General features: G+C 34.5%; 1 protein-coding gene across 5 annotated transcripts in view; it reads left to right on the forward strand.

The window, feature by feature from the left end:
• The window catches only part of FSD1L (fibronectin type III and SPRY domain containing 1 like), a 64,192-nt gene that overhangs the window by 21,185 nt on the left and 19,438 nt on the right, over nt 1–23,569 (forward strand). For all 5 annotated transcript variants that reach the window (XM_044386764.3, XM_044386765.3, XM_026506078.4 and 2 more), the window contains 5 exons: nt 1,198–1,299; nt 9,563–9,585; nt 13,814–13,935; nt 19,717–19,926; nt 21,219–21,317. In XM_044386764.3, coding sequence (XP_044242699.1) covers nt 1,198–1,299; nt 9,563–9,585; nt 13,814–13,935; nt 19,717–19,926; nt 21,219–21,317 — 556 coding nt within the window. The remainder of the gene's footprint in view (nt 1–1,197; nt 1,300–9,562; nt 9,586–13,813; nt 13,936–19,716; nt 19,927–21,218; nt 21,318–23,569) is intronic.

Genomic DNA, 23,569 nt, shown 5'->3' on the forward strand with positions numbered 1-23,569 from the left:
CTCCCCTAATTATCCTGTGTAGACCATTTATAGCTACTATTTTGTTCTCAGTGATTTTGCTTAAACCTTTCATAAAACGGTCATACAAATGGGCTATTTCAAATGGTGGTTTGTTAATTATTCTTTGGAACTCATAAGAGTTTTACTTGTAGGAATAGTAGTATTTTTAGGAAATTGTGGTTAGGTTCTTAGAATAACATATGCAAACCTATTTTAACCCAAAATATGGCAAAACTGTTCTTTTCCAAAATAAAAATATAACACATCCAGAAACCAATAAAGTGAGCCATAATTTATCCTTAGTGCTGATCTTAAGGGATAACTAAGTAATTTGAATATGGCATAGATAGGAATAAATATTAATATTCTGAAGAAGAATCTTGGATACATTAAAAAACTTAGAAATAGATCTGTTTCTTTGTTTAAAGGTATCACTAACAATATTTTTGCGCAACTGGGCTTAGTTTTAGACCACAGATGATAGAGTGACAGAGAATTGAATAAGAAAGACTGGTACGTGAAATTAATACATCACTATAATAGGGCACATCACTGTAACATTACCATCTTTTGTTCTTTATTCTTTTTGAAATCTTGGCACTTGCATTTGTGATTTCTGTGTTATCCAATTTTGGGTACTATAAATTAGCATTTATGGTAGTATGTATTACTTGAGTAATATGATAACTGGAGTATTTAAATTGTGCTCAACTGCATGTACTTGTAACTTGATTCATAAACTTTAGTTTAAATTGTTAAATATCATCAAGAAAAATTGTCTTCATTTATAGAGCATGTTGTCTGCAGATGGATTATTTTGATATTTTAATTTAAATTGTTGATAGTTAAAAAAATAAATTGTTGATAATTTCTGACAGCCCTGATTGAGAAAAATCTTTAAGTAAATTTGACCTGGACTATTTATAATTGCTTTATTTTGTGTTGTGTTTTTAAATGATGAGAATATCTATGTCTTTATGCACTTGAGCTGTTTTGGACAAATTATGGAAAGATGTTAAGTACAATATATTAAGATAAAATTTGTTACATATACGACTAGTGAATATGTTGCTTTAATAGCTCTCTAAAATATTTTCGTTCAATTTTTGCTATTAAAATTGTAAGTTCATTATAACAGTATATATTTAAGATTCTCATGGAAATAGGAAATTTTAATGATTTATTATTGTTTTTTAGAGTCAGCTCAGCCAATGTAATAATGCCTTGGAGAACTCAGAAGAACTACTAGAATTTGCAACACGGTCATTAGATATAAAGGAACCTGAAGAATTTTCAAAGGTATAAAAAAATCAGCCAAAAAATCTAAACTAACCACTTAAATAGAAGAATCTTATTTTTAAAAATGATGTTTTCCCTTTCAATTTTGGATTTACTAAGTCGTTTCTAATACTAAAAAAGGCTTCGAATTTCTTAAGTAAAATGCTATCCATTTATTCCAAAGTGAACACCTGGATGTGTCTTTGGGGGTCATAAACAAATTATTTAATTTCTCTGTAGTGCTCTATTCAGATGAATCAAATTATTTTCCTTTTCAGTTACATCCCTATTGGTCATTTACTTTAAGGGCACTTGTGTATTTTAGCTTAGTCATACCTTTGTTATAAATATTTCATGACTAAGTAAAGAAGATTAATATTTCCTATTAACATTCTTAAAAATCTAGTTTTGTATTCCTTTCCTTCTATGAACTGATTGGGAAAACATCACGTGATACATATGAGCGCTGTAACCTAGTGAAATTTGCTATTAAATTTATTATTAAATGTACCACTGTTTAGTGTAATTATTTGAATGTTTTATTAAAATATGAAAATGTAGGCTCTTATTTGAAGGGTATGTTTGGCATGAAGTATAAACAGTAGAATAATAAGACTGCTAATGTTTTAAGCTAGATCCTGGTATGTAAGAGATTCTGAATTCTAGAATCCAATTTTTATTTTAACTAGGGTCGTTTTTAAATGATTACCAAATTATCAAATCAAATCTCTATTTGATGTAGAATACAGATATAGAATATATTTAAAAATGGTGTGAGAAAAGTGGCAGCTTGGGCTATTATAATTAGGAAAATATATACTGTGTAGTAATCTTATCCAGATATTTTTTTGGTCTTTGTGGACTATGTAGTGAACTGCATTAGTGTTAGAAAGGTGGCTTTATAATCCATTTGTGGATAATTTCATGACTTCTGTGAGCTCGAAGGTAGAAAAATCTTCCTTGAGAAGATAACATTTGGTGGCTTACATCCTTGCATTCTGAAAATGAATTTTTAAAATGGGTTCCTTTTAATGAAATGAATCAAAACAAAAGTTCTTTTGCTATAAATCTGTGAACTAATTAATCCTTGAATTTAGCAGTAGATTTTAAGTAGATTCATCTTTGCACTTGATAGGACTTGCTATAAAGGAATTATGAGGAAAATATATCATTCTTAAGTACTTTAGAAGATAGATACATCACCTATTTAGAGGACGTTTATGGGATAACCTCAAATGTCTGGAACATAGCCAAAAACTATACAGAAAGCAAAAAATACCTGATTCATCAAAATTAGTGTCGTAGAGTTCATGGGCAGGAATTTATGTTCTTTTTTCATAGTACTTTTTCAGAATCTAGTGACTATTATATACATGGTGCTACTAAATTTTTAGTTTTTTCTTCAGTTTCCTTGTTGTTAACAGAGTCCCCTTCTAGTGGAGTGGGGCAGCTGTTAATGACAAATGTAATCATAGCAGCAAGAATTAACAGATGAGAGCCTGAGAGTGAGGAAGAAGAAGACAGGAAAACCATAAAACACGGACACAAGTACTCAAAAACAACTTGAACCCAGTTGCATTTAAGTAGGGATTGGTGCTCGGAAAAACTGTGAGCAAGCTTGTTTCTCTCAAGTTTCCCTTTCCACTATTTTGAGAGTCCTTTCCCCTTTCTCTCAAAGGCTACTGTTTTCTCTTTCCTTTGTCCTTTCCAACTTTGTTAAAACTTTTCCCCAGCTGATTGTAAACTGGAAAGGTTCTGACAAAATAAATCACATTGTGGTTTAAACATATTTTCCTAATGTTCCATGTTGCTTCTTCTTTTATATTTTTGGTTTTCCAGCATTTTGCAGTACTGCTTAATAGCTTAAACCATTTGGAAATGTGGTGAAATAAATTATGTGTGTTTCTTACCTAGAAATTGGAGTTTATTGTTCAAGAAAAATGCTAAACTGGGAGTTGTTTGCAGTTATTTTCTTAGTACATCCAAATAGTATCCAAATAATGGTTTGATTCCAAGTCAAAAACCAAGTTCCCTTGCTTTGCCAGGTGCATGGACTGTAGGCTTGCCTCAAAGACCTAATTGCTGACAGAATAGGGAAGATAACTTTGAAGATTAATTATTAGAATTTGAAGAATAATTATCAAGTATATTGTTAGATATTTGGGAAAAATTCTTTTAAGGTGTACTGTTTATAAATATCCCATATTAAAGTGATTAAATCAGATTAGTATGAATAATTCATGGGCACAAGAAATCATAGGCTAAAATCCAGCCCATGAGTCTTTTTAGAGTTCATTATCTTCAAAAAGAGTACTTTAAATACTAATATTTAAATGATCACGTTGCAGTACCTCAGCATGAGAATTGAATGTGAAGCTATGCTGTGTTCCCAGCATCAGGCAATCTGAAAATTAATGAGTAAAAATGGCACAGATGGGAAAGAATTTTGGAACATACTTTCACTAATTTTTTTTTTTTAAAGATTTTATTTATTTATTTGACAGAGATAGAGACAGCCAGCGAGAGAGGAAACACAGCAGGGGAGTGGGAGAGGAAGAAGCAGGCTCACAGCGGAGGAGCCTGATGTGGGGCTCGATCCCAGAACGCCGGGATCACGCCCTGAGCCGAAGGCAGATGCTTAACCGCTGTGCCACCCAGGCGCCCCACTTTCACTAATTTTTAAAAATTTGGTATTACAAATTGGTTTTATTTTCACTATTTTTTTAATTGTTAAAAGTTTGGTTGATAGTAAATACATGAAGAAGGATCACCAGCGAATGAAATTTGGATCATTTGCTTTATTTCTGGATGGACAAGTAGCCCAAACCCCACCAAACCTGGCTTCTCTGCTAATAACTGGCCTGCAGAGCATTGCTTGGATCCTTTGACAAAATTACTATTTTTATTCTCCCACCCCTGAATTTAGAACTTGAATTCTGCTTCTGAAAAGAACTGAGTCTGTGGGGCAATTTCCAAGTCACTAAGCATCTACTTCCTCACTATATTGCCACCCATAACCCAGTTGTCAGACTAGAAGGGAGTGAATGGTTACCTGTATACGGAGCCTTTAGTGGAATAAAAAGTACAGAGTGGGGTGAAAGGGGAACGGTGTCTTCTGCACTTGATCACAGATGAAAAGGGAATGGGTTTTGTGTATTTTCTACTTTAGACTCACAGTAACTCACCTTTGGCATATTGTCCAGTCAGAGTCAGCCTCTGACCACTGGGAGGAGCAGACGAGAGGAGTAGAAGTTCACTGTGTTTTCAAGGGAAGAAGTATGGGGAGAAGTGCTTTCTGTGGGTTGAAGTCAGGAATGCTGAGAGAGAAGAGGACGACCTTCACTGAAAGCTTGCATATTTCAGTTATGAAGGCAATTAAAAACAAATGTAAATATTTGTTAAGAATAGCCCAGACTATAATTTTTCACCTTTATTTCATTTGTGAGTGTTTATGTCTTACGGAAGTATAGTTTCCTGTTATATAAATGTGCTTAGTCATAGAACAGATACACGCAGTACTGTATTCAAAGTTTATTTCAAGTTATGTGCTATAGCTTTGTGAAGACTAAAATCATATTTTTTGAAAAGTAGTTCTTTCTATAAACAGATAAATATATAGAAAATATAAAAGTTTTAACATACGGAATCAACTGCTCTGCAGTGTTGTTTTTTTTTTTAAGCTGGTATTTTTGCCAAAAGGAAAACAGCATTTTGAAGCTATCTCTTTTTCACTTCCTCTGACTGAGTCCCTTTGATTTCCCAAGTCATTTCTTAATATGGTACCTTGGGAGTGAGGGTAGGAGTCTCAATTATGTATTGCAAAAAGTATTGGGAAAGTATTGTATGTTTGCCCCTTAGTCATTTTCAGTTTGTCTCAAGGAAACATTACAAAAATTTCTGTCCCAAATCTAGTAGGAAAATCTGAAGTATAAAACAATGTGAACATACAGACAAGACTTGAAAAGTTTTTCAGTGTTGTGTGGGATTCAGAGTATTAGTAGGAACTCTGTTGGGCTTAACTGCAAATCAAGATTACAGACAAATCCTGTCAGGCAAATGCCAGTTTTGAAGTCTAGTTTTTGCTGGATTCATCATTTTGACAGTATTAATGTATTTTTCTCTGTTGTTATTTAGAAACAGATAAACAGTTGACCCTTAAACAACATGGGGATTATGAGCACTGGTCTCCGTGTAGTTTAAAATCTATGTGTGACTTTCAACTCACCCACAACTTAATTACTCATAGCCTGTTGATGAGAAGACTTATCTAAAACATAGTCAATTAATGCATATTTTGTGTTATATGTATTATATGCTTCATTCTTACAATAAAATAAGCTAGAGAAAAGAAAATATTACTAAGAAAATCATAAGGAAAAGAAAATACATTTACTGCACTGTGCTGTAAAAATCCTGCATATCACTGGACCCGTGCAGTTCAAACCTGTGTTGTTCAAGGGTCAGCTGTATTATTTTTGTTGCTTTTTATTAATGCTCTGATTTTAACTAACTTTTCCCTTGCGGCCTCTTCATTTCAGCCTATATTTCAGAGAATTAGATTGTTAAAACGCTTAGCTTATTTTGGATAAATTTAAAAAGTTGCTGTGTGCAAATAAAATGGCTTAGGATAGACTTTAGGGTTTGGAGATATTTCAGTGCTCAGCACCTTATAGATGAGGTAACTGAATTCTGAAAGAGTTAAGGGACTTGCTGGTTAGTGTGGTATGAAACTCAGATCTCTTGAGCCCTGGTCTAATGCTCCATATTTTTTGCTGAGGAGTTTTAGAATTTTTGCTGATTGGGAAGAAATTTGGAAATCTCAAATTTTGTTCTTTTTGGGTAAATGATTCTCATTGAGTACAATAAGCAAGATCTAAAACTTCTTTATTTTATTATTATTCCCGTTTTAACTATTTAGAAAATACTGTTCAGTTAGCTGCTCCACAGTAGCGTTATTTTAGGGTACTTTGCGTCTAACATCTTTCTGTAAAGGGAAAAATGACCATATTAAGAAAAAATATGGAAACAATGAGATCTTAATTTTTAGAGTGCTTGATAAATTCATGGAAGAAAATAGTTTCTATATCTACTTATAGCAGATTAAAAACGAGAGATTGGGAAAAGATCTGGTTTAACTTCTTTATACCTAATTGGTAATTATGAAGAACCATTTGTGATTACTCCTACTGATACTCTTATTGTAGGTCTTTTTAAGGAAGTTTGGTTTGAGGTGACAGATTCCTAAAACTGGTAAAGGATCAGAATTGTAAGATTTATTTTGAAAACATTTATTGAGAGACAGAGGAAGGGAATGAGAGAGAAAGAAGCCATCTCTGATAGGAATAAAGAGAAATGAAGTGTTGGCAAACAAGATTTCAGTAGAGATTGAAATAGAAATAGTGATTGAAATTGAAATAGAAAATAGTGATATTGAGCAAGGTAATATGGCTAATGCTTCTTGAAGGCTTTCAAATAATATTCAGTAGTATTACCCAAAAATCTAAAGATTCAGCTGAGGCCTGTTCATAACTCACTAAGTGGAATTATATAGATGCAAATAAATATGTTAGAGATAGAGCAATGGTAAATTCTGGAATCATTTGGAACTTGGTAAGCAGAGATGTTTAATTGACAAAACACATCACTCTTGAAATTAAAACTTAGAGGAATCAAACAATAGGTAATGTGTATCTTTTGGATAGATTTCTACTTTGGGAGAAGAAATTCCAGAAAAAAAATTAAACCATTTATTTTCCAATTTAAGACGTTTCTTAAAATTGGGCCCTTTTAGAGAAGTATCTTCAGAATATGAGACTTTCTACCCTTTTAACATTGCACAGGATAACTTTTTCAACCCCTTCTGCATTTACACAGTGTATATACTGTTAAATTCGAACCTAAATGAAAGAGGAACCGCTGAGTCTTCAGTTTGATCACCTGGGTATGTTTATATATGAATGCACAAGACAATAATTTTTCCAACATCATTTGCTTTTCATCTGTTCCTTTTCTGGTTTGTCTCAAGCAGCCTGGTACATTAAATGATAACAAGAAAGCTTTACATGCATGTGCACACGTGCACACTTGTACACAGACACACCAAAAAATGGCACCTTACTAAGTTAAGTAATACTAGACACAAAATTGAATCATTATGGTCAGTTTAAAAGACAGTATTGGCGGTGCCTGGCTGGCTCAGTCAGTAGAGCATGTGACTCTTGATCTCAGGGTCGTGAGTTTGAGCCCCACATTGGGTGTAGAGATCACTTTTAAAAAATTGTTGTAAGGAAATTAAACATATATACTGTATAATGTTCTTGAAAGATGAAAGAAAATCTCTGCTAAAAAAAAAAAGACAGTTATGGTCTTCTTATTGTTGGGTTCTTTGTGAATGATTGGTAAGTAACATTCTTTTAACCAAGTTCTAAACCAGTTGGGAAATAAGATAAAACAATAAAGCTGATAAGAAGCCAAATACCAGTCAAATGATATTGGAGAATTTAGCTTATATCAGTGGGCAAGCATTGTAATATTAATCCTAGAGTTAGTGAGACTTGCCCATTCAGGTATGGTCAATACAAGGGTGCCTCAGCTCTGTGTATGTGTGTGAGAGCCTGTTTCTGTGAAACTTCCTATGTAGAGGGAAAGAAGAGTATATGTTCTCTGTAGACAAGCAAGCTGCCAGAAAGAGGGAAAATAGCTGAGCTACTTATTTCTAGTTTCTCCTTTCAAACTATAATCAGATTAAGCCCTTTTACCTCACACAGAGAAATGAAGGAATAGAGAGAGGCTAAAGGAGTAGTGCTAATGGCACTTCTCCGTATATAAAGAAACTACAAGAGCAGAGGAGTTTCTTCTTTCTCTCTCCTGACATTTATATTAAAATCTTTGGTTGTAATTCTTGCTGTAATGACAATAATTTTAAAAAAAATGAGTGTAATTGACTTTCCTAACATTTCTTATTCCTAGTACCAAAGTAGTGTTATGACTTAAGACACATAATGCCACAAATTGGGTTGTTTGCTGTAGAATGTGGAGCTTGGAAAGGATCTTTAGAAACAGTAAGGACTACAATTTCTTAATAAAGGAAAGAGAATGATTAGTCTACAGGTCTCACAATTGATTGTGGTAGTGTTGGAAATGTGTCATATGATGATCTCCTAAATGTCAGTTCTGGTTTTTTGTGTAGAAAGGTACTCAGACCAGAATATTTTAGGATGGATATAAAAATGGCAATACCAATAAGAACAATATTAGAATTGAAGAAACAGCAACATTGCTATATCAAATTAGTGTTCAATTAAATTTAATAATTATGAATACTACCATGTGCCAAGCTTTATGCTAGGCCAAAGATAGAGTGTAGAGCAAAACAGCCCTAGTTTATATTGGATGCATTGTCAATTATGGTGGTCAGTTTGGGGGGAAAAAACTTTTGTTGAATATATTATATATAAATGTGAAGGGGACAGTGGGTTTCGTGTATACTTTTTTATTGTTTTTCTGTATACTGTACAGCACCAAGGTAGCTGTGCCCTTTCCTAAACTTGTGCTAGCATTCTCAAAAAAAAAAAAAAAAAAAAAAAGATATCTCATGCCGAGTAGGTTTAAGTTAGCAGCTTCTATGAAGTCATCTCAGGGAAAGACCTTATTGCCGGAAGTATTTCTCTGGTTTCTCCTTGTCTGAATTTTTGTCATAACGTTGCTCTTTGGGGTGAAGGATTGAAGAACTGCGGTCCAGTTTTATATGTTAGCAGGCAAGCTCTCAAAATGCAGTCTTTGCCCAGGGAAGGCATATAGAGAAAACTTGGAACAACCATGATGAAGTGGTGAAGGAGATCATTGAAGAAAAATTGGAGAGCAGATTTGAAATGTATAAGAAAACCATTAGATTGCATAGAAATGTGTGCCCCATGAAGGAGATTGATTGTTCTAGTTGAGGAGTGTCAGACTGAATTGGAAGTGGAGGTGTATTTTGATAATCTTAAGGTAAGGAAAAACATGCATAGTCGTCTGGAATTAGTTTGAAGTGTTTAATTTTTCTCTTTTTAAGGTGATTTATATGGGGTCTGGATTTTTTTTTTCTTTTTTTTTACTATAGTTCTAACATCACATTATGCAAGCTGATGTGAACTGTACAAATTTCCTGTAATTCATGTTTTGGTGACTGTGAACTAATCTATTCCAGGGTTTATATCCTAACTTTTCTTGCATGTCACTGCCATTGAAACTTGCATGAAAAGCACTAACTGCCTTCTTTCTCTTCTCCCTGATTTGCTCCAAGGCTGCCAGACAGATCAAGGATAGGTATGGTATAAAACCTACATTTTTATATAAGTATCAATATTGAAGTCAGAAATGAAATTCCAGAGTTTCTTATTAGACTTTCGTTGGTTAAAATAAAAATACCTAATGGCCATGTACAAAAAAAAGAAAATCTCTTTTGTATATCTTCTAGAATAAACAATATATCACCAAGATTTTCTTAAAAATATAATTGTGGACAATTATGTACTTCCAAAAGAATTTCATTTCTGGTATAATATAGTTAGTTTTAGTACAGTTCTTAATTAGCTATGAATGGATGGAGACCCATTTTGGATAATTAAAAATAGATATATTCCTGGAATGTGTTTTTTTGTTGTTCATAAATTTTATAAGTATGTCTTATTTTCTGAGAAGTCATAGCATTTTTAATAGTCCTTAAGAGCTGAAGCTCTCCTATTTCACTGCTCTCCTGTTTAACACCTTTGTATTCTCATTCCATCCTGTTCCTGGTGCCATCTCTTTCTGTTTCTCATGCCACTACTATCTAATGTGTGGGAAGAGAAAATTAAAGAAAATGATGAAAGACTGTCTTAAAAGGTCTTTCTCATTGGTAGAGCCAGGATTAACAAAGGTAATTAGTACTTGCTCTAATGAATACACCAAAGGGCTAAAAGAGCTACTGGCAGTTCTGGATTGAGTGACCACAGAAGGGATGGTTTTGATCTTCCTGGCTAATCACTGAGCATTGACTATAGTGAGATTTTCACTTAAGGTTTCTTTCTTTGAGGATTTGAGATTCTCTGAAAGTCATAGCTCTTCAAAGCACCACTCTGAATCCTAGATTAAATTATTTATTCTTCATCAAATAATTCACAAAATTATTCATCATGGAGTGTGTGAAAACCAGTGTGTCCGTTGTTAATTTTGGCTGAAGCCTTCAATTCTGTTTTTCTGATAGTCTCTTATTTACTAGAGGCAAGATTCACATGGCACTTATAGCACTCTTAGCACAAAAACTAATTTTTATGTAGTTTTGGTATATTTTATTATCAGGGAGTGGTTAAAGACAAGGATTGTCTTATCAATCCTGGATATAGAAGGGTGATTATGAGAGTTTGAAGGTAAAAAGTATTGGCTGTATGAGGAGTGGATGCTAGGTAGGTCAGTTTTTGGATAGGGTATAATTGGGTTGTATCTGCTGGAATTTGCTACATGTAATCCATCTTTCACTGTGGCTAGATTATTCTTCTGTTTAGCCACTTACTTCACTAAGTCTTGCTATGGTCTCTGACTTTGGATTAGAAGTCATTTCCTAATCAAGCTTTGGCCTATCCAAGGACTTTGCGAGAACCCTTGCAAGATCTTCTCTTGTCCTCTCCTAGGAATCTATATGGTTCTGTGCTTCCAAGAATCCTGTCCTTACCCCTGACAAACAAATCTGGTTTGTCAGAATTTAATGATGAATTTTCATGGTTGAATGCAAAGCTTCAATGAAGCTTGACTTCTTTGCCTCTTCTAAGCCCATTTCTTGGCTCGATTTCATCCGTTTCCAGGTGATCTCAGGAGTCAGGGTTCCTTTTCTCTGTCAAGACAAACTCCTCCCCCACCCAGAGCCTATACGTTATTCATTTTGGCTACCCATGAAATTTTTACCTACCGCCCAAGAACACTTCTGGGTCTTGGCTTAATTTTTTAAACTTGATTTTTAACTTCAAAATGTCTAGGTTTCTCTGATATAGATGATAGATAGATAGATAGATAGATACATACATACATACATACATACATACATATACATACAAGGTGCTGTCCCAGGAAATACGCTTCTAGAATTCCATCATTGCCATTTATGATATAAGATAATTTAAATATATAGTCATAGTAAAATAATTTTTGCTAATGGAAGAAAGGATTATTCCCCTATATTAAGGGCAGAAGTGGAATTTTAAGGAAGAGTGTGTAACATACCTGAGCAATCAAATATATAAAAATAAAAGCATCCTGAGAACTGAATATTTATCATTTGTTGTGATAGAAGTTATGCAGGAGAAAAGTGGGAGTGACAGGAAAAACTAAGCTAAGGAACTAGCTTAGTTTTAAATTTAAAACTAAGTAAAAACTAAACGTGGGAGTGACAGGAAAAACTAAGGAAAAACTGAAATGAAAAGATAATAGCAGATCTCTATAACTTTATAGATCACTAGTATGTACTTATGGATGCTTTTAGTAATGTTGGAAGATGATTAGTTGAGGTTTGTTATGGACTTACGGTTCTTGAAAGAAAGGGATCATGAAAGGGTGAGTCAAATTAATTAGATGGATACTTTGAGGAAATTCAAAGTGTTCATCCATATGTTTTGCAGTTATTTTTTCTTTGTAAAAAGGAAACTAAGGGGAAAGGATCTTTGTATTTCACCTGTACTATAGGAAATAAAGCAAGAAAGTCAAGGTGAATTAAAACATTCCTAACCATATGGATCCTGTAATGTTAGAGAATTATCTGTGGATTTTAGGTTGATTTGGGCTTACAGGCACAATTATCTAAATGTATTCAGTTTAAAAATAAAAAATTCACTCTTTTGAAAGATTATAGCGTTGTTCATCTAAGTTGATTTATGGAGACTGAAATTTTTATTGACTAGAAAATAAAGGTCATTATTCTTGGTTTTTAGGTTTTGATAGACCTTTATAATGCACTTTTGGAGGACATTCTTTTTCTTTGAGGCCATAGTGATTAAAATCAAGTTTTGTAGATAAAGTTTCAGATTTAAATTCCCTAAAACACCAAAAGATATTTTTTTCAACAGTTCTCAACAAATATTTAAATAGGTTTAGAAGCATCCAAGTAGGTTCAAACCCATTCATTGATTCGGTGGTCATTTACTAAGCACCTTTCTGAATATAGCTCTTTCAGAAGTCTTCAAATCAAAAGATACTTGGGGCTTTAAAGAACAAAGTAAGACTTAGCCTTTGTTCCTAACTTCTTATTGATATAATCTGAAATTTAATTATTAAGAACTAACAGCTTAAAGTAATGTGTGTGAAATATTCAGATTTATTCTTGGCTTTCAGTGAGTTCACTTCCCCATAAGTTGTATTTCACTGTAGCACGTTCTTCTTGATCAATAGATCAACTGTTGTTGACTCATTGTTATTAATAAAGTGATTACTTTCCTACTTTTAAAGTGAAGTAAAATAACTGAATACAACAACAGTTTGACATTTTTTATCCCAAAATAACTGAATACAGCAACGAGTTTGATGTCCTTCATACCACATATCCCTGGGTAGATTTGGCAGATCTGAATGACTAGGCCTGGTATTCCTTTTGTTCCTCAGCTCTATTTACTGCTTCTCCCAAGTTGTGTGCTAGCAGGACAACATCCACTGGTAGTACTTTTGTATCATTCTTTGACCAAAGGTAATAAGGAAGTTACTTTGTGATATTTGTGGAAATTTACTGTGATATGAAAAATTGAAATTTGAGATAAAATGACAAATTACTAGAATATGAGAATTTCCTTTAATCTCCAGTTTTAATTGACAGAACAGTGCCCCCATACTTTGGGTAAAATGAGGTCTGGTATGGCTTCTTTCTTTTATTGTTTTTTTTTTTCTTTTGTTGTTTTTTATACCACATTCATCTGTTAATATTTGTGGAACTATTATCTCCATGGCATATGGTTTCACAAGGCTGTTTCTCCTTATATCCTTCCATATAGCTGTTGTCGATACCTACTAGCATGGTATTCAAAATTGTGATTACACATCTCTCCTTTCTCATCCGTGCCCTCCCTGTCTTTAGCACCAGGCTGTACAATAGGTGGTCAGTGTACTTTTACTCTTAAATTAAGGATACATCGAGTAGTTGTGACTAGTAAGGAGAATGTACAGTTCATTATTTGGCATATGAGAAGGAGTGAGGTTGGCATCAGGAAGTCAGTGAGATTGAGTGTACAGAGGTTCAGATACCTGCTGGGTCTGTTCAAATGATGATTTATATGGGATATTTTCTCTTGTGATATTTTTGTGTGTAATTTTATAAAACTGCCTGGAGGAAAGTTGCTTAAAGTTATGTTAAATACCTAAATTTAAAAACATTTTACAGTTTTTAAATTAATTTTCAAAAGACTCTGAGAACAAATTTCTTTTTAGCTTTGTTACCTTTGTTATCGTTTCTGAACTTCTATCTTTTCCTTTATAAATTAAATATGGTATACTCCCCCATTCTTTTATTTTTTTAAAAGTATATTTATGTTTACCGTAGAGTAACAATGGCTTCAGCCTTTCGCCTTTCGTTGAAACCAAAGGTCAGTGACAACATGACTCATTTAATGGTGGATTTTTCTCAGGAAAGACAGATGCTGCAAACTTTGAAGTTTTTGCCAGGTAAGTATGTACATATATTACATGTAAAGTGTTTTTTTGTAATGAACTTTGAAATATAAATATTAAGAAGTATAGGGGCACCTGGGTGGCACAGCGGTTAAGTGTCTGCCTTCGGCTCAGGGCGTGATCCCGGCATTTTGGGATCGAGCCCCACATCAGGCTCCTCTGCTGTGAGCCTGCTTCTTCCTCTCCCACTCCCCCTGCTTGTGTCCCCTCTCTCGCTGGCTGTCTCTATCTCTGTCAAATAAATAAATAAAATCTTTAAAAAAAAAAAAATATTAAGAAGTATAGTGTAGGTTGTTTTCTTCATTTAGCTAAGGAATAATTAAATTTGCTAGTCTTTATTTTTAGAGAATTATTTTACTGATAGTAAAAATTCCATTTTGAGAATCCAATTAAAGGGATATCTTTTATTGTTAGTTTGGCAGAGAGAAGCAATATATATCATGATGGTTAACAGTGGGTTCTGGGACCGGACTTGGACTTGAATCCTGACTGCCATTTACTTGCTGTGAACCTTGAACAAATGATTTAACTTTGTTTCATTTTCTTCATCTTTAAAATGTGATGTTCTTCTTCATGGGTTTGTATAATGATTAAATGAATTGAAACCTCTAAATCACTTGAAAATAGTACCTGGCACATACTTAACACTCAGCAACATATCAGCTGCTGTCATTACCAGTATAGTTGTGGTTGTTGGCTCAGATGGACTTTTATTTCCAGTAATAATATGTTAACATTGGTTTATTAGAGTATTAATAGGATATTCCAGTAGCCAAAACCATTTGAAATTGTGTCCCAAATTATTTTCCACATGTGTGAGAGAGCCAACTAAGTACCTTTTGTTGGTATTCTCTTTTTAGCTAAGACATAGTGATTTGAGGGATCAGATACTTTTTTACTTATTTACAGGTGCTTTTTACTTACAGATTCTAGTTAGAACTGGCTTTAATTTTTGGAGGTTAGCTGTTTTTGAATAGAGAATGTTGATCTCTCTGAATATTTGGTCAGGGACTTTAAAATATGGTTGTAAAGACAGGTTAGTAGTCATGAAACTATAATGGAACTAATAAGGGTCGTATAAGTGAAGTATTAACTTGTGTGGTACAGGTCAGAAGTTCTAGAGGAGTTCATAGAAGGAAAAGATGAGAGAAGGCACCATAGGTGTAGACTAGAGGAAGAAGGTATACTTGTCAGTGGATATCTACCTGTAAATTGGCCTTTCAGAATTACTATTATATTGTAATTCACACTACTTCTAAATTCAGAAGGAGAGTCAGGAGTGGTGGATTGTGAATGTACACATGAGTATTATTATTTTGATTTTTTGAAAAAAAGTATTAAAAGGCAATCTTCTCACCATTACTTTCTTTCTCTTGGGTTTTCTGTGATGGCTTGACAGACCAAGGCCATCTTTACTATATAGTCAAGTAGAGTGCATGCACAGGTAGGATGTCCTCTTTTGGCAAACTGTTAAGACAGTCTAAAGCAATGAGATATAATAAAAAATAAGAAATCCTTTTGTGGAGGAGTTTCGTCTGAAAGGAAAAATATAGTAGGTTGTTAAAATTTATGAAAGATGAATTCATATCACTAATTTTTTACTCTGCTGTAGCATAAGAATTTCCCATAAGATGGAGTCAGATTAATTTAGAAAAACGAATACCTTCATCCTTTAGTAACCCATTCCATAAACACCACAAAAATCAACCCTACACTGTATTATGTATAGTAATATGAATTGTAGACTTACTTGAGTCTGAAAATGGAAGTGATGACGATGGGTGATAATAACTACAGTCATTTTCTTCTACCCTAAGCTATTTTTTATACATTGAAACTTAAGAATTTATATCCTTCTCCTCTCTGAGCTTCTACAGCCGAGAAGAGAAACATGCCTGTGGCAATGTTGATGCCATTTGTCCTTTCACATTCACATGCGGAGAATGTCAATTCTTGAACCAATTTCCACACTATTGCCGGTTAAATGTTACTTTATGGAAATTGCTGTGAATTACTTTCCATTCTCATTTTCAAAGAGAGTTCTGCATTCCTAAGTAATATTTTATGTTATAAGTGTACCACCTTTCATCTTCCCCTGAAGTTCTCTCCCTCATGTGATGAATGCTTCTCTTAATTCTGTATAGAATCTTGGGTGAACTTTCCACATTTTAGATCCAAGTAAACCTTAATTTGATGTACCGCTCTTCTTTCTTGGATTTTTTTTTTTTTTTCATTTTTACCTTAGTTGCCACTTTTAGCAGTTTGTTCTCTTTTGGGGGCCATTATTCACAAGAAAGAAGTATCTACTTGCCAGTACATTCTTACTGGAATGGGAGCTGAATTAAGATGTAGATAGTGGGGTGTTGCTGGGCCTGCTTACAAATTAAACGATTCTTGCTTTCTATCAGCATCTTGGAACTCTAAGTACAGGGTTTTTTTGTTGTTGTTGTTTGTTTTTTTGGTTTTTTTTGAAGATTTTATTTATTTGTTTGACTGGGAGAGACACAGCCAGAGAGAGAGGGAACACAGGCAGGGGGAGTGGGAGAGGAAGAAGCAGGCTCCCAGCGGGGGAGCCCGATGTGGGGCTTGATCCTAGGACTCTGGGATCACTCCCAGAGCTGAAGACAGACGCTTAACGACTGAGCCACCCAGGCGCCCCTAAGTACAGGTTTTTGACTCAGCAAAATTATGAAATTGCTACATGCCATAGGCCTCACGTGTAGGCAGTGCAGAGCGTATTAAATTCATAAATGCCTGTGGTTTATTCTCTTGACAATGAATAGTAGTCTGTATTGCTTATGTTTCAATAATAGAGATTAGCATCTTTTATTTGTTATAGGGACAAGAACCCTACAAAACAGATGAAGGAAATTAACAGTAATGACAAATGATAAATATTTATTTGGTTGTCTTTTGTCTTACTAATAATGTATATCAGATTCTAAATATTTATTGTACAATCACACACATACAAGAGTTGAAATTTGGAGACTATAGTTCATGGAGATCAGTTGTCCCATTTTTCTCCCTTCCTCCTTTTCTTGTTTGTTAGGCTTGAAGATGTAAAATTTACATCAAATTCTTTTCATCGTGGTCTTTTTCTTTCTTTTTTTTTTTTAAAGAGCTTGGTGGAGCCTGATGCTAGGCTACAGGGCTTGAACTCATGCCTCTGAGATCAAGACCAGGGCTGAAATTAAGAGTCAGACACTTAACTGACTGAGCCACCCAGGCTCCCCGAGGACTCATCTTGGTCTTGATTATTTTATCTAAGATGTAAAATAATTGGTTTACTTTGTTATTTGTTAAGTTCCACATTGCTTTGCATTTTAGCTTTTGTATATAATTCCTTTGTTGTCATAGTTTTTAAAAATTAATACTTTGTGGGGTGCCTCAATTCTTGATTTTGGCTCAGGTCATGATTTCAGGGTCCTGAGATCGAGCCCCACATCGGGCTCTGCACTGGATGTGGAGTCTGCTTGAGATTATCTCTGCTCCTCCCCACTGCACGTGTGCACACACACTCTCTCTCTTGCTCGTGCTCTCTCTCTCTCTCTAAATTAAATCTTTTTAAAAATTAATACTTTGTTTTTTAGAACAAGTTTAGGTTTATGGAAAATTGAGTAGATTACACGGAGACTTATCATGTATCCCCTTCCTCCCCTAAATACAATTTACCCTATCATTAGTGTGGTACATTTGTTACAATTGATGAACCAATTACATTATTTTTTTTTAATTATTATTTTTTAAAGATTTTATTTATTTATTTGACAGAGATAGAGACAGCCAACGAGAGAGGGAACACAAGCAGGGGGAGTGGGAGAGGAAGAAGCAGGCTCATGGCAGAGGAGCCTGATGTGGGGCTCAATCCCACAACGCCGGGATCACGCCCTGAGCCGAAGGCAGACGCTTAACCGCTGTGCCACCCAGGCGCCCCCAATTACATTATTATTAACTGAAGCTCATAGTTTACATTAGGGTTCATTTTTTGTGTTATACAGTTCTTTGGATTTTGACAAATGTATAATGTCCCATATCCACCATGACATTATCATACAGAATAGTTTCACTGCTCTAAAATTCCCCTCTACTCTGCCTGTACATCCCTTGTTCCTGCAGCCTTGCTATAATGGCTTGTTAGTTCCAGGAATTTTTTTTCTTGATTCTTCAGATATACTACATTGACATTGATGCCATCAGTGAACAAAGAAGGTTTTATTTCTTCCTTCCTAATCTGTATACCTTTTACTTCCTTTTCTCATCTTATTGCATTTAGCTAGAACTTCTAGTACAGTGTTGAATAGGAGTGGTGAAAGGAGACTTGCCTTAGAAGAAAAGTATCTAGGGGCGCCTGGGTGGCACAGCGGTTAAGCGCCTGCCTTCGGCTCAGGGCGTGATCCCGGTGTTCCGGGATCGAGTCCCACATCAGGCTTCTCCGCTATGAGCCTGCTTCTTCCTCTCCCACTCCCCCTGCTTGTGTTCCCTCTCTCGCTGGCTGTCTCTCTCTCTGTCAAATAAATAAATAAAATCTTTAAAAAAAAAAAAAAAAAGAAGAAAAGTATCTAGTTTCTCAGCATTATGGTGTTAACTAGGTTTTTTGCAAGTGTTCTTCATCAAGTAAAGTTCTCCTGTATTCTAGTTTGCTGAGTTTTTGTCATGAGTGGGTGTTAATTTTGTCAAATATTTTTTTCTCTGTTGATATGGTCATACGATTTTTCTTCTAATGTGATCAATTACATTAATTGATTTAGAATGTTGAACCAGCCTTGTATACTTGGAGTAAGTCTTTTAAAACTCTTTTTAGTGACAGAATGCTTAAATACAATATTTGTAGTTTCATACATTTTAGACACATGTATATCACTGGAGGATCATGTTCTTCAATTAAGTCTCTTGTTTTGCACATGGAACACCTGTTGATGTTGAGGAGCTATGGAAAATCTCTTCTATGGAAAAGAAATGAATTACTGTTCATACATGTTAGTTATGGCTCATTTACCCTGGTTTATTTTAATGAATCATAGAACTCTTTGCAGAAACATCTAAAAATCCTGAAGTGTTTTTGGGGGGTTGGGGGGGTTCATTTTTTTTTAGTGATGATAAATTACAATTATTTTATAAATAAGATTTTATTTTTTTATTTTTATTATTATTTTTTAAAGATTTTATTTATTTATTCGACAGAGATAGAGACAGCTAGCGAGAGAGGGAACACAAGCAGGGGGAGTGGGAGAGGAAGAAGCAGGCTCATAGCGGAGGAGCCTGATGTGGGGCTCGATCCCATAACGCCGGGATCACGCCCTGAGCCAAAGGCAGACGCTTAACCGCTTTGCCACCCAAGCGCCCCTATAAATAAGATTTTAAAAATACATTGAAAATATCTTACATTACTTTAATCATTGATTCAAAGCAGACTTTTCTATTTTGTCATTATTGATTTAATCTATAGTCTACAGCTGTTTGAAGTAGCAGATTAAGAAGTATGTGTTGAGAAATAAGTTATTCTTGATTCTGTATCTTTGGCATGTTTGAATTGCTTTTTGCCAACTAGGATTTTCATAACCTTTGAATAAGTCTATAAAAAAAGACTTTCAAATATGAATTTTTAAATGGAACTTTGAAAAATAGTTATCTCGCATTTATTAGCTTATCCTTTCTCTTAGCCTTATTCAGTTGCACCACTGAAAAGCAACATGAAAAAAGCAGTTTGAATGACAAACATAAATATTGGATGAGTACTATAATAAATGAGAAATGAACCTTTTTTTTCTTCAGTCCCTAAAGCTCCAGAGATAGATCCAGTAGAGTGTTTGGTGGCTGACAATTCTGTAACAGTAGCTTGGAGAATGCCAGAAGAAGATAATAAGATTGATCATTTTATACTGGAACATCGGAAAACTAATTTTGATGGACTTCCACGTGTAAAGGATGAGCGATGTTGGGAAATAATTGATAATATTAAGGGTACTGAGTATACACTATCAGGTAAAAGGACTGCATTTCATGAATCTCATTCTCAGAAAGTAAATGTAATTGTGAAAAATATTTTGAGTTACTTTAAAAGATTAAGTTTCTTTAGCCAAGCTGACTTTCTCTATAATTCATTATAGAAGTAAGTTTCTCTTAAAATATCAGGAAAACTTTCATTTTAATTACTTCTGGATATTTGTAATCTGGTAAAACAGTATATGTAAAACAAACATGAAGGTGTTCTGGAAATAATATTTCAGAATAACATTTAATTTTAACCTTGATTTTCTAACAAAAAAGCTGTCAGTTTTCTAGGTGTACGTACTACCCTAAATTTCAGTGGTACTGTGAATACTGTTGCTTTTACCTTTTTATGATTAGCTTCACAGTAATATTTACAGAGCTGTGACTTGGTATTAGAAATTTGTGTTAGCCTTTTAAAAGTCTTTAAAAAGGTATTTATGCACACACACACAAAAGGTATTTCCACATTTAGGGGATTTTGGGTATTTGAAATGGCCAGATGTTTCCAGAGTTGTTCAACACTTGTTATGCATGAGCAGTAACATTACCATTATTGAGCACTTACTGTTTGTCAGGAGTTGGGCTGAAGTGTATTACACAATACATCTCATTTAATTTTTACAATTACAAAGTTGGTTTTATCATTTCTGTTTTGCAGATACAAAAATTGACTCTGTCAAGTTGTTGACGGTCCCATAGCTAGTAATTTTTGGACTGGAATTTTAAAGATTTTATTTTATTTTTTTTAAGTAATCTCTACATTCATCGTGGGGCTCAAACTTACAATTCTGAGAACCAGAGTTGCATGCTGTACTGATTGAGCCAGCCAGGCACGCAATGGATTGAGATTTTAATCTAGACTTGACTAACTTCAGAGTTTACTATTAATTCCTATGCTTTACTTTCTCTTTAAATTCATTTTCACATAAAAAGACAATGTTTCATAAATATAAAAATTCTTTAGGATGTCTTCTTTCCAGTAGCATTTCTCCTTGAATAAAACATTACTTTTAACAAGGCTTGAGAGTACCTTTTTATCACTAGGCTTAAAAAAAAATCCACATTGATAAACTGTATATAATTTATTTGTTTTGAAGAAAGCAATAGATAAATCATGATTCCTCTTATTTGAGGCATTATCATCGTTTTAACATAAACATGCACTCTCCTGGAGTAAACAGATAGTTCCAAGGAGGAAAAGTGTCTGTATGACGGTTCATACTCATACATTTGGAGTAGATCCCTTTATTTTTCATATCTGAAAACCATTTTCATTTTTTCAGGCTTGAAGTTTGATTCAAAGTATATGAATTTCAGAGTACGAGCTTGTAACAAAGCTGTAGCTGGAGAGTATTCTGATCCAGTGACTCTAGAGACCAAAGGTAAGATCATAGATATTTATACAGCTTAACATCTGAAATTCAAGACTGCGACAGGACGCATTTCATGTATGGTAGCATTTCTTCCCCAGTGCATGTGCACATGCATACACATACTTGGAATTCCCAGCAGTAAGAATTTTAAGTTAGAGAAATTAGGATTACAAAATTGGTTTTCATTAGTTCATCTTTTATGAACTAATGGTGTTCAGATGGGTAAAATAGACTGAAATGATGGCCTTATAGTCTCTAGTGGATGTTAGTTTATAAATTGCAATCTAGTATAAATACATAGGCATCAATGAGATTTGCCCACAGATTACTCAGGGAATAGATTATTGCTCAATAATGGGGAAGTACCGTTTCATCGGTCTTAGTGTTTGTAGAGAAAGACTAAGTTGATTTTAATCCTTTCAAGAGTTCTCACTGTGAGGGGAGCCTGGGTGGTTAATTGTCTGCCTTCAGCTCAGATCATGATCCCAGGGTTCTGGGATTGAGCCACACATGGGGCTCCCTGCTCAGCGGGGAGCCTGCTTCTCCCTCTCCCTCTGCTCCTCCCTCTGCTCATTCTCGCTCTTTCAAATAAATAAATAAATAAATAAATAAATACAATCCTTAAAAAAAAATAAATCCCAGCAGTTTGTTGTGTTGGGATTATTAAAAAAAAAAAAAAAAAAGTTCTCACTGTGAGGTAAACCCCTTGGGGTGAGGATAGACTGAAACTCAACCCTGAGCTACTGAACATTGATTCTGACTTTCAGGGAGACCCAGAATAAAATTTGTCCCTTAAATGGCTATAGGTCACAGCTTTTCTAAGGTTATTCCATACCACTGGAGTGGTTACTAAGGAGGGTAAGAGCTCCAGAGGAAAAGTCTAGATTTAAAAAAAAAAAAAAATGACATGTTGAACAATTGTTTACTAATTTTTTTGGCTTGCTATAGCACTTTTTGACCAACTTTAGAAATAAATGTATGGAACAAAGAACTGGAGGGAAAGGGAGAGAGATGGAAATTAAATAGTGGAAGCCTACCAAAATTTCATATCCTGCCTTTTATATGGTGTTCAATGTGGGAAACAGTGAATATTTTTCATTTCTGTCTCCAGTGTACGTAGCACTATTTCTTGACATTGGAACTGTCATATGTGATAAGTAATCAAAGTTCTTATGTATAGAATTTTAAAGTATTTTATCCCTTACTTCCTTGTAAAGGTAAATGATATGATATTAATCACAAATTACTCTCCAGTTTCAAATGATAGTGGCTATGATATAGAGTACCAAGAAAGCAGCCACCAATACAAACACATGAAACATAATGGTGCCTCAATTTTTTGGTACTTTGTTTTCAGAGACTTTAAAGATTCAGAAACTAATACCTAGCTCTATTATAGAGACAATATGAGAGATAGGACTGATGTTTGAGTCCTCACTTTTGAGACCAGTCATTTTTCTTCTTTTCACTACACCATATTCCTGTTAGCTTAGTGAGGCTCAGTGACTTAGTTGAGGTCCCAAAAAGGGGATAGTGTCCAAAACAAAACAAAAAAAGGGAGAGAATGAAAGATTATACCCCTGGGGTTGAAGCCTGTGCCTTTCTGTCTGCATGCTGTGGTATTTAGTAAGTCTAGTCTCAGTTGGCTTGGAGGTGATATCTTGTCTTGCCACTCATGACTCCACCCTGCTCCATAATATTAAACATTAGGGAACAGCCTTAGGATTTTATTCCTGCCTTTATTTTTTTTTTAAGATTTATTTATTTATTTATTTATTTATTTGTTTGTTTGTTTGTTTGACAGAGAGAGAGACAACCAGAGAAAGAGGGAACACAAGCAGGGGGAGTGGGAGAGGAAGAAGCAGCCTCCCAGCGGAGGAGCCCGATGTGGGGCTTGATCCCATAATGCCGGGATCACGCCCTGAGCCAAAGGCAGATGCCCAACAACTGAGCCACCCAGGCGCCCCTATTTTTTTTTTTAAATTCTTAGGATTTTAACAAGCAGCTAAGAATTGATGGCACCTTAGAGTTATATTTACTTTTTCTTTCTCTCCAGAATGTAGATACCCTTACATGTATTACCTAATAGCTAATATAGGGGTTAATAAACCCTGTTGTTTTTTTTTAAGGTATTTTATGTTTTTTGGTAATCTCTACACCCAATGTGGGGCTTGAACTCCCCACCCCGAGATCAAGAGTTGCATGTTCTTCTGACTGAACCAGCCAGGTGCCCCAACCCTGTTTTCTTAAGGCAGTCCATT

This window comes from Ursus arctos, unplaced genomic scaffold (genome assembly GCF_023065955.2).
Source record: "Ursus arctos isolate Adak ecotype North America unplaced genomic scaffold, UrsArc2.0 scaffold_18, whole genome shotgun sequence".
In the NCBI taxonomy this organism is placed as follows: domain Eukaryota; kingdom Metazoa; phylum Chordata; class Mammalia; order Carnivora; family Ursidae; genus Ursus; species Ursus arctos.